This window comes from Electrophorus electricus, chromosome 8 (genome assembly GCF_013358815.1).
Source record: "Electrophorus electricus isolate fEleEle1 chromosome 8, fEleEle1.pri, whole genome shotgun sequence".
Taxonomy (NCBI): Eukaryota; Metazoa; Chordata; class Actinopteri; order Gymnotiformes; family Gymnotidae; genus Electrophorus; species Electrophorus electricus.
Window position 1 is genome coordinate 24,154,263 of NC_049542.1, and position 16,413 is coordinate 24,170,675.

The following is a 16,413-nucleotide window of genomic DNA, read 5'->3' on the forward strand; positions in this document are numbered from 1 at the left end:
GCACCCACCCCTCGCTGCGATACAGGCTCAGTAGCCGTTGACGGCTCTTGTGGTGACGGAACGAGTCCACTCCTATAACATTTTATTTTCCCTTTTTCATTTGTTTTGTGGAGGAAAAAAAAGAAAAGAAAAAGGAGTACAAGTAAGATTCACATCCGTCTACAGTATTCCCTGTCAGACTAATACAGATCATAACCTTGTGTGATTTACGCTTGTATCCGGATTTGGTTGTATTAGGTAAGGAGTACCTCACTAGAGCCTGAGCTTTCTAGCTAGCTAACGTGTGTTGATAATACCCTGCGATACAACCTCGAGACAAGTCGCAACAAGACCAGGTTAGTAACTGTAATCATCATTAATTCGTGTTTATTTATTTATCCCCCGCGTATCGTTTGTCCCTTAGCTTGGCGCCGAAATGTAGCTATTGAATTTTTTAAAAAGAGCAGTTAGCTAGCGTTAGCGGTGCAGCTACCAGCCCGTCTGGACGTTAAGGTGTTGCTATGTAACGTTAGCTAGCCTGGCTAGGCTAACGAGCTAACGTTACTTTGCTTGTAGCTAGCTGGCTAAAATAGCATGGATAGCTCACTAGTAAGGGTGGAACAACCTGCTTTTTATGGTGTTTAGTTTTCGGAAACTTGGCGTTGCTTGTATAATTGAAAGAAAAAAGAACCCTAAATCCACTTTACGGTCTATATTTCCAATTTTTCGGCTCAGTTTGCTTTGTTATGGTAGCTAAGATAGGTTAGCTCCACAGGTTCTCGGACTAGTGAGCTCGAGCGGTGGCCTTCGGCGAGCCGCCGCCATTTTGTTTTGTTCTCGTAAATGGTACACGGTCAGTGAATACGTTGGTCCGTAACCAAGGTTGTTGGTTGTACTCTTGCGTATTACATTACTGGTGCCCCGTTCATGTTCGTTGGTTATTGTACGGATTAATAGAGTAATAAGCACACAGTTGTGTACGGTGAAACGTTTTGTATTATGAAACATTTCGGCGTCCCCCCCTCGCTTGATGAAATATGGAGGCCTAATAGCTCCGCAGTGCTAACGCTAACTGATGTAGCTACCCGGTTAATGGCTAACTTTAGCATGCGTTTATAGCTAGCAGGATAGCATGTTTTTATATCAGGTTTGTTAACTAGTCCTAGAAATATTCCTAGATAAAACTTTTGATAAACCTTATACAGGTATGAATTTTGTGACTCCCTCTTTTTATTTGTTTAACTAGATAGTTAGCTACATTCCTTGGGCCTTGGTAAACCCTAATGTCTATCTAACAACCCCCATGTCGGTTAATCTCTACGCAGCAAGTAGTCTACCCTGCTGCCTGGCCATCCCACGACCTAATTTTCTAATCTCTGTTTGGACTACCGATGTCTGACATGTTCTATGACAAACAGACAACATATCTAGCTGTGTAGTTTTTAGTAAGAGACGAAATCGTACTCCGCTTCTATATTGATTGACTATCTTGCTAACTAGCTAATGTCTCGGTAAAGAAAACGCTAGTTAGTCAAATATCTGAATTGTATTAAATGTTTTCCAGTTTGTTTTGCCCTTACCACCACTGAGTAATGCGTTAAGCACCGATGGCGTGCTGATCTTTGTAGTAAATATTTTTCATATAACATAGCTAGGTAATCGGTTGTTAATTAATGTAAACAGTGTTGCCATTGACTGTTAACATTTTAGCCTTTGAGTAGCGTGAAGGTGCATGTTTTACGGTCTTTAGATAAATTGTTTAACTATCACCGTATATTCAGTGCGAATACACTGTTCGAACCATATGGCTATAACACCTGGTTGGTGCTGACAATCGGGCGGTTGCGAGTAGTATTAAACAGCGCAAGAATATTAAGATAGCTTCTTAGCTGAATGCTAGGTATTGTTGATATCTTTGCTTGTGAGTGGCAAGTGCAGGATTATTTCTTCATATACTATGCGTGCGTTCGTTAACTATATCTCTAGAGTTATGTACAAAAATAAGTCGTAACGCACACTGTGTGGTATGGTGTATCATATATGGTGTCACTAAGTAAACTGGATACCTTAGTATACACTGAACTAACGTCAGGCCTGTGTATTTTATTGGTGAACAGCGCACACACTCAACCCCGGTGTTGCCATGGATGCAACCCCTCTTAAAACAGACACAGAGAAACATCATTTATAATGCATCACCATGGCAACCATAGTTCATACCTATTCTGATTTTCTCCTCAAAGTCATAATCACAATCCTATTTTACAGTTACGTATGCAGACCATTACTGTTTGAAGGTTACGGAAGCTGATTTATTTGAGCACACAGGAGTTTAAAATACTGTCCATAATATAGGCCTCTGGCTTAAATGCAAGTTTTGAGTTGTCAGTGGGATCTGTAACCAGACCAGACATTGTTGCATCACTTTCATCATAAAATACTGCTATCCTTTTGTTGCTTAAAAATAACAAACTTGCTTTATTTTACATTTTTTTATTAGGACATTGTGATTAAAAAGCTGTAACTGAGCATTTCATTTGGAATAGAGAAAATATGTGAAACTGTCCAAAGATTTGAGAGTCAACGGTCCCCCTTTTTTGACACTGAAGAAAATGCTTTAAATATTGTTAGGTAGATTTTTTTTAAATTGTTTTCACTGTCTGCACAGTAAAATGCTGCCATACCTCTAGTTTTAGGGGACCACTCTTGCTAACCATTCAGTCACTTATCAGGAAAAGCTAGACAGGCAGAAGTGTTTTTGGCACTGCCTCACTTTATGCATTTCACTTCTGTAGCTCATCTTCATAATTTAATTTATAATTTAATTCTTGCATGGCAGTGCACATAGAGTTAATGTGTGTATGTGTGTGCATCCAATATAATATATATGGCACACACATGCGCGCAGCTTCTTAAGGGCTGATATCACTGTGAAAGCAAAACTGGGTAAAAGGAACCTTTCTTTCAACTCTTCTAGTGTTCTATGTTGGCAGCCATATGTGGGCAGGGAGGATGGTGGGTTTAGGGGATTTGTGGGATGATCTTGGGCTCTTGTGAGCGCTTCATGTAAACTGCTTTGTTTCTGAATTGTAAGTGGTTAGTGTGGAGACCTGTGAGTTTGGAGACAGAGTGACTGATTTGAGCGAGCTGATTCTTGCTGGCAGTTGTTAACATGCTGTTGAAATGCAATGAGCGCTATACAGTAGGAGAGAATTTATGGTCTTTTGCATAGTAGCAACCAGAAGGGGAGAACAAGATGCACAGTTTGCAGATGTCAGTGAATCTTGGCGGCCAGCATGCTGCCAGTCGGATGATCATACCTGGCTTTACTGTCCACAGTAAATTTGAGGTGCTCGAAGCTTAAAATTATGAAAATTACTAGTACTTTCTTCATCTATGGAAAGGAGAACAGTAATGAAGTAATTGGAGGTAGTAACTTTAGGCTTATTATTAATTTAAATTTTGTTTGGTTGTGAGCTAATCATGGTCTTATTTCTGTTAGGCTAAGTTTACAAACTTTTTATAAAACTCACTTTTGCATTGTGTGTTTTGTTCATTCTATTTTGCTATTAGACACTTTATCAGTAGTCTATTTTCTCACTCTTCATTCCTAAACCCTGGATATCAGTTGGGATGTCCAGGGTCAATTCTAGGTGATTCTCACACTCTTAGCATACCTATAGTTTTCTTATATTTTATTAAACCATTTAACCATCTCCCTAACACACTCTCATGCTCCCTTTGCCTTGTTTCCCTGTCAGTCTCAGGGCTCACCATACTCAATGAGCGTACAGCGCAATGTCAGAGCGCTCTGGGCAAACAGCAAAGGGGAAGGATGGCAAAACCAAGTATGCATCTCTCAACCTGTTTGATACCTACAAAGGAAAGAGCCTTGAAACACAGAAGCCTGTTGGTGAGTACTGCCTTGCCCTTTTAATTTGTTTTCCCTCTGAGGCGCTCTGTCTTAAATCTGTATTAAGGGTGAATGTCAGGCTTTTATTTTAAGCAATCGATATTTATCCATGGTTCAGTTTGTTCATTGCAACTTTCTGATGCCTGAAGGTGTCTTTGGTTTATTAGATCAGTCTTTTATAGAGATATATAAAAACCAACAACAACAACAACTTTTTATCCTTGTACCAATCCTGCTATCATTTGGGCTTGGTTCAGTTGAGCTGGATTCTTGCTTTCCGGTTCTGCTTGGTTTGTGTTTCCGTTTGCTGGTTGTGTCCTTAAGCGTAAAGTGATATCTTGTTGCTAAAAGCAATTAACAGTCTTGTAATGTTACCTGTCTATCTCATGAGTGCTCTCAGTTCACACTGGTGAGTGTTCTGGAGGTGTCATGGGCTTATTTCAGCAAAACTCAGATGAAGGGAGGTGCCTACCTGATGACCCATGAGAAGAGCTCGTGCTGATGTGGTTGCTGGAATGAAGAGAGTAGGCAGGGCCCTGTGTGGAGCTCTAATGGTTTGGCACTGGATATTTTTACATCTTACTCTGTGTATAAGTACAAGCACAGATGTTTTTGCTTTAAGTTTCAAGTGTCTTCAAATAAGAAGCCAAATTGCAGTGTGAAATCTTTGGGGCTTTGCCATAATAGGATTATTATAGCTAGTTGATTGATCAGCCGATAAGCTGCTGCAGCCATGTTCTCTTAATAGTATTGCTGGCAGCAAGAAGACTCTTCTGCATACATATGATTGGTATTATAGTGATAGTATCAGCACCATCTTAGACATGTTACAAGTGGTGGTGCTGCTCACCCTGGCATTGCTCAAATCCCAACCAGTGGAAAAGCTCAGAAACTTGCTTCCAAGCACTGTTACCTCAGTATGTAGGGCTTAGGTGCTCTGCTCAGCTTTGACAAGCATAAAGGGCTGAGCTTCAGTCCAGTGTGCTTGTCAGAGCAAAAACTGAAACTGGTGCAACATGTCCAGTATTCAGTTATTAACTTAGTTTATGTGCCAAATCTGTTGAAAATTGGATTGTACTACCCCTGTGATTTGAATAGTTTCAGGCTAACCCTTTACAAACATAAAACAAATGTCCTTGTGCCCTCCCTGTTCTGTAACCGAAGAATTAAAGGAAGGATTTTGATATTTCCTTGCATGACTCTTCCTTTCACTCCCTTAGTCCATATTGGGATGTGGGCCACACCCCTTTTTTTCTTTTTCGTGTTGGTATACATGGTGTAATTTTGGAAGTAATTACAATGATATTCTGTTGTTTAAGAAATTCTCAAGATTGCAAGATTCTAAATCTGCCTTAAATATTACATTTGAAAGTTTTCCTTTCTACAGTACAATTTATGATCTTTATGATTAACAATAAAAGTGAATATATCAAGTCTGAATAATTTAAAAATCATTCTGTAAAAAATTAGAAGGTCTGGAATTTGTCACTAAGAAATAGCCGGCACCCAGGGTGCCACTGAGTGTGTGTGCCTTGTACTGACCTGCTGTCTTCTACACTTTCCTGGCAGTTGCCCCTCGTCATGGCTTGCAGTCTCTTGGTAAAGTTGCCTCTGCTCGGCGTATGCCCCCCCCAGCCAACCTGCCCAGTCTGAAGGCGGAGAATAAAGGCAACGACCCCAACGTCTCGCTCGTTCCCAAAGACGGCACAGGATGGGCAAGCAAGCAGGAACAAGCAGACCCAAAGAGGTGATGCCTTGCCCACAACTGAGCCACTCCTTTTACACATTTCAGGTGTTTCCTTTCAGTAAGCACATATGCCTTTTTAGGTTGTGTTGCTATGGGCAATGTCTTCCCTCTACTGAACATGCAGTAGTTAATGTATTACAAGCAATTTAATGGATATGGTTTCGCATTACTGGTATAACCAGTGTTTACATCAGATCTCTAGTGTACCAAAAAAAATCAGTAGGCATTTCCTTTAAATGTGCTGCAACAATCTCTCACGCAACTAGTAACGGAACCTTAATTGTCCCCTGTTTTGTATAATGACAGGTCCAGATGGTAAAAAAAATGTTGATTTTTGATTATTAGATTTTTGATAAATTTGATAATTTGTTGATTTGATGCTTTTTTTTTTTTGTATTTATTAATGTTGGTCGTTTGTTCTGGAAGAGGACCTTTTACAGAAGTTTGTGTTCATATGTACAAAGGCACTTGAAATATTGGCAGAGATTTTAACATTGAGAGGGACAGTCATTTCATGCACCCCTGAACAGTCCCTCTGTTGCTGCATATTAGAGGCTGAAACCAGTTATGATCAGAGATATTTGGTCAGTGCGTATTGTAAATCAGGGAATTGCAAAAGTTTTAGCAAAGGTCCTTTCTTGTTGTCTCTTATCTGGGAGTGGTTAGGTTATTACAAGGCCAACCAGTCGGTCATGGAATTATTTATTTGTTTACTGATACTTAAAAAAAAAAAATTATCAAGGGGTCAAGGGATGTGGGTGGGTGTGGTTGTTACTGTTTGGCACTGTGCTGATGTCTTGATGCCTGTTTTCTGCTGTACTGATCTGTTGCATATATCAATTAGTTTGTGCACTGCTGACATGTTGATTGGCTGCTGCTGTGCTATTGTAACTGTTGTGTATGTTAATTGGTTGGTGCTGTGCTTATATACCTGTGCTCCTTCCTCTTGCAGTACCGATGTATCTTCAGCTCCGCAGCCGGAGTCGCAGCCGCCTGTGGCTTCACAGACACCTGTGTCGAGCCTGCCGAGAACACCTCCAGCTCAAGAGGTGTGGCTAAACTGCTCCCTTCCCCAAGCGTCTCCACAATTTCACTTAGTCTGTGCATTGACACATACAGCTGTTGAGCAGGTTCATGCGTAGTCTGTTGTGGTCTTTCGGGGTCACTGGATTTGGTCATTAATTTTGGCTTAAAAAGAACCCATATGTCTTGCTTAGCATGGCTTTGTATATTACTATGGTAGGTTTTAGCCTGACAGAATACTCCAGCATTTGCAGCCTAATCTTCAGTTATTGCATGTGTAGCATTTTGTGTATAACCATGGACAATGAGCTCACTATGGTTCTTTTTTTTTTTAGAAAAAAATAAAAACAGAAAAAAATCCTGTTGACTCAAAACACATTTATAATAGAAGCTTAAGGGTGCAGATCAGGTGGTGTGATTTCTGAGAGAATTGTCTTGTTTCTTAGGCCCAAAGTACAGCTCTAGTCGCAGGGGCAAGATCCTGGGCTCAGGCCGGTGTTACACTTGGAGTACAAGGAGATGGTGAGCAACAGTTGCCTTACTTCAGTACTTTATTTATTTTGCGTATTATTCACACATTTCTTCTAATTTTTCAAAGGTAGTATTCATTGTTGTGTTTGTGTGTATGTAGTAATATAGAGTTCAGAAGTAAGCGATTAGTGATGGTGACTTTTGTTTATGGCAAAACTCAACTTGGATCCCCCCCTTCAATGAGTTGTGCATGGAAAGAAAACGTAGTGATACCCTTGAATACAAGACCTCTGTTATGGCTCCTTACTCCTGGGCCCACACAGGTGGAAAGGGATCAAACCAACCGTCGCCATTCTCTCGCGAGGAATTTCCCACCCTGCAGGCGGCGGGAGACCAGGACAGAGCTGGCAGAGAACAGGCCACTGCCGATCAGTGGTATGGGCCAGGACCAAGCCTCCGCCCCCAGAGTTAGTACACCACCAATCAGATTTGTGGGGTTTAACAGTAATTCCTTTTGTCTTTTCTCTATGATTGTGTAATTCATTCTGACTAAATTGTGGTCAAACCTTCATTTACTAAATCTCTCTTCTCTTCTCCCCCCATGCTTCTTATCCAGACGTTACGAGTTGGCGGGATGGTGGGGGCCGTGCACTGGCACCCACCATTGTGGGGGAGGGGGTAGCAGAAGGTGGTGCAGGGGGAGCCATGGTGACGGACGGTGCTGCGGGTGTTCCTCCCCTGCAGAACCCGCCCTCCCATGGGCCGCCTAGAAATCCTCCTGCCGGCAGCCCCACCCTCCCTCTCCCCCAGCCCCCTGTGGGCCCGCAGTTCCCTCCTTACAGGGGAATCATTCCCCCCTTCGTAAGTGTCTGCAAATGTTCCTCTTGACATTGACTTGTGGAACATCCTTTCCATACTTGTGTTCAAACTGTCCAGCTAAATGTTTGTCTCATAGGTATTGCTCACTTGGACAACATTTAATCTTTATAGTAAACTGCAAAAAAATAGATGATTTAGACTGTGTGTATGGTTAGGCTTCAAATGATTGTGCTGTTAATTTCTGTGTTTGATTCTATCTCCCGGTTCAGCTTTTGTTTATTTGTAACATCCATTTACACTGTAGTGGAAACAAGCATTTTAAATAAAACATTTTCTCAGATAATCTTTTTTTTTTTTTTTGTATAATAGTTATCTGGTTTGTCCCAGTTCCATAAATACAGTACCCTATTTAGAACTGAACAAACCTTATGATTAAAAAATTAAACCTGTATTTCACGATTTCCTCATTTTCATATACTTGAAGTGATTAATAAAACAGTGAGGACATGTGGAGTCTTATTTTTATAAGGACACAGCTGAGGAAACCATTTGAATCTTGTTGTATTGGATCTATATTTTAACTGACTTCTGTGTGCTCTGCATTAAGTACCTTAGCTGCACTATTAAGTGTAAGCTATTAAGTAAGTTTGGTATAAAGTACTAAGCATGTCCTCTTATGTTCACCCCAGATGTACCCGCCCTACCTGCCTTTCCCACCTCCTTATGGACCACAGGGCCCTTACAGGTATCCTCCACCTAATGAGGCCCCTAGGTAAGTCATGACCTGTGTATGTATTGATTTGAACATTTAATATTAATTGATTTGATGAAGAACTCTGCTTTGGCTCATCTTGCCAATGTTGCTACCCTGCAAGTCTGACAGTCTCCCTGAAAGACTCCCTACATTTGATTGCAGGTTCCCTCGTTCACAAGGTGGACTGGGACCAGAGCTGAGGCCCCCTGGTGGTCCTCGTGGTGGTGAAGTGGTCAAACGGCCCTCCATCCTCAAACAGGATGACCTCAAAGAACTGGATGAGCTTGACCATGATGGAGATGAGGGCTGGGCTGGTAAGGAAGACATTTGAAAAGCTTTTAGTCAAATGTTTCACCTTCCTTTTTGAGGTTGCTGTTTTTTTTGTTGTTTGTTTTTGTTTTTTTTCCCCTTTCCCGTATTTTTGATGTGAAGTACCTCAAGAACTTGTATCTTGTATTTAGACTTGTCTCCCTCCCTCATTCACTCATTCAAGTTCTTCACTTGATTTTGATTCTACTCCACAATAGGGAGCTATTAACACTCAAGTGAACCACTGTGTAGGAGGACTGCTTTGCACCTGTGATACTAAGGACAATTATTTAACAAGTACAATGTCTCCTGAATTGATGTTGAATTGCGTTGGTTCTTGACTGATCGTCTTTTTGGAAACCAGGGGCACAGGAGGAGATTGACTATTCCGCCAAGCTGAAATTCAGTGATGATGAAGGAGAAGACGACGGGGAGGAGGAGAAGACGGAAGGCAAGAATGGAGCTCGGTATGCAGAGTAATGAGTCATGCAGAGATCATTTAGAGAACATGCTAATCTGCTCGTATGGTGCATTTGCGTTTTTATGGTTTTGCATTTATGCAAATACATTGTGATTTTTCTCATGTCTCTTTCAATTTTCCCTGTTAGGGAGCAGCAGAAATCCCAGGAAGGACCTGCCCCGGCTTTACGTGCCCGACTGTCTGACGTTGGAGCTGACACTCGCCGCACCTCTCCTTCCGGCACCGACGAGGCCCCTCCACCGCCCTCCGGCAAGCCAACATGGGCCGAGGAGGGTGGGAGTGGCTGGGGCAGTCACGCAAACGCTGCACACTACCAGGTACAAAACCTCATGGCCCTCTCAGTAGTTTAGCTTTATGGCACAGCTCAGCTCATTAGGAGTCAGTGCAAGGGTAGAAGCTGGCAAGCTTGCACATGCATGTCAGGACTCCTTGGATGACTGGCTCACAGGTGCTTGTGCCTGTATGCAGGGGCGTAGGCCTGGACTTGGTGGTCCTCGGGAGCAGCTCTCCCCACCACCAGGGTCGCTTCTTGGGCAGGGACCCTACTCCTACTACCGCCAGGTACATGGGGACGGGGTCCTTGTTTACAGCAGGACAGCATGATTGTAACATCAACCACGATAGAAAATGCGAGAGCCCTATTCCTGTAGTTCAAACAGCATGATGTGCCTCACGAGTGACTGAGCTTGTTTTTTTTTGACAGGATCGGCCCCCGACCCAGACAGCCTCGGCTAAGCCACCTGGCGCCACGGCACAGCAACCCAGCGGGCCTGCTGCACCCGCCTCAAGTCCGCTGCTCGCCCAGCCGCATGGTGGTGACGACGAGGACGAGACCTGGCGCCAGCGGAGGAAGCAGTCATTGTCGGAGATCTCAGCAGCAGTGGAGCGAGCCCGGCGTCGGCGCGAGGAAGAGGAGCGCAGGATGGAGGAGGAACGGCGCGCTGCCTGCGCTGAGAAGTTGAAGAGGCTTGACGAGAAAAAGCACCAACAGCAGCAGCAGAGTGTCAAGCCCAGCACCGCCGGGGAGGTCTCGGCAGGCAGTCCAAGCCCCTCCCTGCCCACCTCCATCTCCTCGTCCAGTGCCAGCCAGCCCCCGTCGCCATGTGTGGACATGGAGGAGCCACCCCTCCAACCCCCTCAGGCGGGCGGTGCCACACTGGGACTCAGCGCCAACAACAGGCAGAGGGCAGGAAGCAACAGCAGCTACGACTCCAACACTGGTATGGCTCCGTCACATGAAGTCATTCCTAATCTCATCCTGAAACCAAATGGTGATATCTGCCACCCCATAAGAGTTGGAGCATGATTAAAATTGAGAGGTAGTAGATGAGGTGTAGTCTGTCGTGCTTCTCCCTGAAGGCGCCCGTCCCTTTCCCCCTCTTTCAGAGTTGCCGCAGGTTGCTCCACCCCTTGTTCCCCACCCACATCAGCCCCTGGAAGTCTCTGGACCAGGGGAAATGAAGGAGGAGCCTGTGGCAGTCGCTGCGCACGTACGCAGTGTCCGGGGCGGAGAGGATTCTGTGAAGGCTGAGGCCATGTCGGGGGTAGTGGGGGGCACGTCGGTGGCAGTTGGCCGGCAGGGCAGCGGAATGCTGAGCCAGGGCTTCTCCAAGTACCAGAAGTCCCTGCCACCACGCTTTCAGAGGCAGCAGCAGGTGAGTGCCAGCGCCTGTATTCAGTAACTCTCCAGGACTGACGTTCGCGAAAACATTTGATTCCCCATGCCTTGTTCTTAATGCTAAGGTAGACAGAGTTTAATAAGTGGGTTTAGGTAAGTTAACACAATAAATATATTGGCCAGAAATAGGAGTAAACTTTTTTTTTTTTTTTTTTTTTTTTTTTTTTTTGCAGTAAAAAAAAAATCTTCAATGGTAGCGTTGCTGGAGAGATAATGGTGTGATTGAATCCACTGAAAACAGCTTGGGTCTTACATATCCACTGCTTTAAATACATAGATACTACAGTAGAAATCCAAGTTTTATTTCTCTCTTTTAAATGCGCCCCGAAGCCTGTCTAGAGGAATTAATCATATTTGGGACTTGGGGAAACAATGAACCTGTGGTGATATAAACCTCCTACTGGAACAGCCCCTCAAGCTAATGCAGACTGATCTGTCTTAAGCCTCAAGCCACTGGCTCATTTTCAGATCCGCACAGTTGCATTCCCACAGCGCACTGTACTTTCCCTTAAGTTGTGGTCACTCCTAGCTGACAGCCTTCACTGTTTTGAATGTATAGTTTAAAGAAAAAGCCTGTAATGTAAATTTTGCCTACACAGGAGCAGCTCCTCAAACAGCAGCAACAGTGGCAACAGCAGCACAGCCAGGCAGCCCAAGCACAGCTCCAGTCTCAGACCCCCCAGCAGGGCTCGTCTCCCGGCACAGCCCAGCCGGCTGGCCCCAAGCAGCCTGCCCTTTACCCGCCTGGCTCCATGGGACGTCCCCCGCCATCTCTGCCCATGAACTTTGACCCTCGCTGGATGATGATGTCCTATATGGACCCTCGCTTAATGCAGGGTCGTCCCCCACCGATGGACTACTACTCGGCCAGCATGCACCCCACTGGTTTGTTAGCAACATTTCATGATGCATACACTGTTGAGAATTGTGGATATTTAAACCAGCAGTTTGTAAGTCACTTTGTTCTTTGTTTGACGTATCAGGGTTGATGAGTCGAGAGCGGTCTGATTCCGGTGGCTCAGGATCCGACCCCTTCGACAGGCAACAGCACGCAGGTCCCCCTCATCCCCATCGGGGTACACCCCCCATGGATCCTAAACTGGCCTGGGGACCAGACGTTTTCCCAGGGGCCAGTGAGGGCCGAGGTCTGAGTTCCCCCCTAAGGCAGAAACAGACTCTGGAAGAGGAGGACCTGGGCAAAGGGCCACGGTAAAGAAAGACTTGGTTATGGTTGTGGTGATTTTCAGCGAAACTGTTTTTCAGTAGAAATCTGTACATTTTTAAAATCAGTTCATGCAAAATAAAAAAGAAGAAATGTCTGCAGAAGCCACACATGTCTCTTACTCATTTCTGTACATTTCTATGTCTGTAAACTACAAAAAAACAGTTGTGTGGGAGCTTCCTAATATTTGAATCATGAATGTAATGTGAAATGTAAAAAAAGTCATATTAATAGTGTGTGTGTGTGTGTGTATATGTGTGTGTATATATATATATGTGTGTGTGTGTGTGTGTGTGTGTGTGTGTGTGTGTGTGTGTGTGTGTGTGTGTGTGTGTGTGTGTGTGTATACACACACGAATGAACCACTTTCAAAGTCACTCATGAAATGTGTTCAATAGGTGGGTTTTGCCTCGTGCTTTGAAGGGAGAGGGGACCATAATGCATGTTGGTGTTGTCCCTTCTAGGTGTGACACTCCACCTGTTCGCATGGGAGCTGTTGGCCCCATCCAACCCCCTGGTGTGACCCCGAACTCCCCTTCTGGCTCCTCTGATCAGACTGCATCACCTGTAGGGACTCAGGTTGGATCCCAGGGAGGAGGCCATCGCCAGTCCTTCTTAGGAGGGCGGGGAAATTACAGCAGCTTCCCTGATGGATCCAGGATGGCCCATCAGCAGAGAGGCACCAGTGCTGGAGAGCTACGCAACTTTGGTCATCCAGATGAAGGCACTCATGGTGACCAACCAAGTCAAATCTGGGGTGGTCCGCATCCCCACTTTGACCGCAATGGCCGTGCTGAGCTTTCCTCCCTGGAGAGCAACCCCGCCCACCTGCAGCATCACCACGCCCACCCCCATCATCCCCCTCATTTCTCTATCCATCCACACAAGCAAGAGAATGGGAGAGAGCGAGAGAGAGGAGGAGGAGGAGGAGGAGGAGGAGAGACCAAGAAGAGTGAAACTTCCCCTCCTCTTCCCCAGCCATCCATTTCTTCCTCCTGCTCATCCTCTACCTCATCATCTTCGGCGAGGGATGATGGTGGCGGGAAACAGTTGCTACATCACCCCCCTCCCCATCAGGAGCACGGGACTGGGAGCGTTGGGGCTCGAAAGCAGGACAAGGCAGGAGGTGCGTACACCCATCCGCAGCCCTCCCTGCATTCAGTGCAGCAGCAGCACCACCCCAAGGCTAACCCGCGTGGCCGTGAGCAAAAGACTGAAACCCAGTGGGGGCCAAGGCCCGGAGGCAGCAGCGTGAGTGGTGGCACTGTGCATAACAGGAAGACGGTCTCCGGATTGGGCACAAATGCAGGAGTGGAAGACTCTACCAATCAGTTGACAGACAAGCCCGCTGTTCAATCTGGCAGCGGTAACCTTAACAAGCGGGCGGGGCCAATCAAGCGGCCTGTGCTGAAGGAAATGAAGAAGGAGGGTGGCGAAGGGGAGGGTGCAGAAAAAAGCACTGGAGTGTCCGTTAAAGATAAGGAGCAGGACGCCGGTCAGGTGTCAGTCAAGCCAGAGTTGTCCTCAGGTTCCCAGCCCTCTGTACCGTGTGGGAAGGATGAACCGGCACCGGCAGGGAAGCCAAGAAATGGTGGAAAGGAGCGCAGTGTGGGCGGAGTCATTGGGAAAGGATCTAAAGAGGCGGAAAGCTCTGTGCAAGCTGCTGGTTACTCAGTGCCACCATCTAGAAGGGAGAGGGAGCGTTCCTATGAAAGAAGTGGTAGTGGAGGGGCCACTACTTATCATGCAAGCTCCTCCCGGGGTGGTCGAGCAAGCCGAGGAAGGGCGGAGTTCTATGGGCGAGGCAGGGGCTACCGGGGCACTTACACAGGCAGCACTCGGGGCAGGGCCGGGGGCAGAAGCAGCCGCGACTATCGGCCAGCTGCCAACAGTGGCTACCAGCAAGGCTCCTCTAACCAAGACTACAAAAGGGAGGTGTCATCTGGCAGACATGGCCAGGGTGGTGGTCAGCCCAACCCCGGACGCGCTAGGAATCACAGCGAGACCCGGAGTGAGGGGTCAGAGTACGAGGAGGTGCCGAAAAGGAGGAGGCAGCGTGGGTCCGAGACAGGCAGTGAGAGTGCCGCCAGCGACCTGGCACACTCTGACAGGGAGGATCGCAAGGTGAACACCAAGAAAGTGACAGGGGGAGAGAACCCTTCAATGGGCACCTCCACCACTTCAGCTCCTCCCAGGAACATCCAAGCCAGGGTGTTCACACCTAGGGGAGTGCCCTCAAGACGTGGTAGGGGTGGTGGGGGCACTGGCACAGGTGCCTACAGAAGCACTGGCAATGCCGGAGTAAATGGCATACACCGTTCTGGGTCCGGTTCGTCTTCTCACAGTTTGTCTGCGAAAACCTCTGCATTGGTCCGAAAACAACAGTTGCCTATGCAACCTTCCCCTCTGAAAGAACCGGGTCGTGGACCTGTTGGGGACAAGAAAGAGAAGACTCCCGAGCCAAGCCAATCTCAGAACCAGGGAGTAAACTCTTCAGTACCCTCTGCTCCCTCTGTGCCCACAACTGCTCCTCAGGGCACTGAAAACGGAGGCGTGGCCCGGCCATCCTCAGGCAACCCCACTTCCAATTCTATTGGCTCATCTACCAAGCCATTCCCTCTGCATAATGCAGATGGGCGGAGCTTCCCACATAGGGGGTTTGAGCGACCCCCTCGTCGCAAGCGCCATGGCCGATCCCATCAGCAGCAAGACAAACCTCCCAGATTCCGTCGCCTGAAGCAGGAGCGGGAAAATGCAGCTCGTATCAATGGAAGCAGTGGAATCCTCGAATCCGTGGGTGGACCACAGCAGCGCTCTGCTTCACCATCCCAGAATTCTGTGCAGGAAACAGACGGCACACCCAACATGTCCACTGCCACTGGAGTCGTAAATGCAAACCACAGCATCTCATTAACCACCAATAACAATAACAATAGCCAACATGGGAGTGGAAACCTGAATTTGAATAGCCACCATCACTACCACAGCAACTCTGCCTTGCCCCACCCTCAGCACCACCACCACCACCACCACAACCCTGCTGGTGGCACCAAGTCCCCTGATGTCTCAAACCAGAACTCCGACCAGGCCAACGAGGAGTGGGAGACCGCCTCAGAAAGCAGTGACTTTACAGAGTTCCGAGAGAGGGAGGGTGGAGGAGGCAGTAAATCCTACTCCTCCTATCACCACCACCACCACCCTCCGGGAAGAGGAGGCGGGGGAGGGGGAGGTGCTGAGAGAGAGATAACTACTAAAGAATCGGCCGCCAACAAGAGAAGCTTCTCCAGCCAGCGGCCGGGAATGGAGAGGCAGAATCGGAGGGTCAGTACTGGTGGCAGTGGAGGTAGGGGCCCCAGAGGTCCACCGGGTGGTGGTGGTGGTGGTGGTGGTGGTGGGCCAGGGGGAGTAGGCGGCAACAGTGGGGCCAACCGTGGTGAGAGACGTGGCAACTGGCCCTCTCCCAAGAACAAGAAGTGAACTCCCCCACCCACCCACCCACCACACCTTTTTTCTCTCTCTCTCTTTTAATTTGGAAATATTTCAACTGCAGCCCCCTTTTTTTTTTTTTTTTTTTTTTTTTTTTTTTTTCTTTTCTCTGTCCACTCACCTCTTCGTTCTTCTCCCCTAACATATTACCTTCTTGTTGTTCTTCTTGTTGTTATTGTTTATTATTATTATCATTATTATTTTTATTATTATTATTATTATTATTATTATTATTATTGTAAAAGCTATAGTTATAAAGATGGTGTACACACTCATTCTAGCTCCCTTGGTCCATTGCTTTGTCTGCTGTCCCTTTCTTTTGTCCATACATACTTTTTTTTTTTTTTTTTTAATCTTTTTTTTTTTATGCGCCACAGCCCCAAAAGTCTACTAAGATTAGATATCCCATCCATTTGACAACCATTTTAAAAGTAAACAACTTTTGACTGAAGCTAACATTCAGATATTTAAAAAAACAAACAAAAAAAAACTCACAAGCACAATATGTCCAAGCTGAAACACACTCAACTG

The 16,413-nt window shown here is 46.2% G+C and overlaps 1 protein-coding gene across 3 annotated transcripts; it reads left to right on the plus strand.

The window, feature by feature from the left end:
* The first annotated feature begins 41 nt into the window (after positions 1 to 41).
* prrc2a (proline-rich coiled-coil 2A) lies at positions 42 to 15,883 on the plus strand. 3 transcript variants are annotated; one of them, XM_027019753.2, is made up of 18 exons: positions 42 to 142; positions 238 to 335; positions 3,741 to 3,892; positions 5,462 to 5,639; positions 6,592 to 6,688; positions 7,109 to 7,184; positions 7,457 to 7,600; positions 7,750 to 7,994; positions 8,642 to 8,724; positions 8,869 to 9,020; positions 9,380 to 9,482; positions 9,624 to 9,813; positions 9,965 to 10,057; positions 10,200 to 10,716; positions 10,883 to 11,151; positions 11,774 to 12,059; positions 12,158 to 12,383; positions 12,861 to 15,883. In XM_027019753.2, exons 3-18 carry the CDS (start codon positions 3,778 to 3,780, stop codon positions 15,871 to 15,873), a joined length of 5,787 nt encoding a protein of 1,928 aa, XP_026875554.2. In that variant the 5' UTR covers positions 42 to 142; positions 238 to 335; positions 3,741 to 3,777; the 3' UTR covers positions 15,874 to 15,883. The 3 variants fall into 3 exon arrangements, with proteins under 3 accessions (XP_026875554.2, XP_035385395.1, XP_035385396.1); XM_035529502.1 differs by lacking the exon at positions 238 to 335; XM_035529503.1 differs by lacking the exon at positions 9,965 to 10,057 and having other exon boundaries at positions 42 to 335.
* Positions 15,884 to 16,413: the final 530 nt, after the last annotated feature.

Coding starts and splice junctions, on each gene's coding strand:
- prrc2a (XM_027019753.2), top strand. CDS start 3,778: ATGTCAGAGCGCTCTGGGCAAACAGCAAAGGGGAAGGATGGCAAAACC. Junction 7,185..7,456: donor ACTTGGAGTACAAGGAGATG/GTGAGCAACAGT, acceptor GGGCCCACACAG/GTGGAAAGGGATCAAACCAA. Junction 11,152..11,773: donor GCTTTCAGAGGCAGCAGCAG/GTGAGTGCCAGC, acceptor TTGCCTACACAG/GAGCAGCTCCTCAAACAGCA.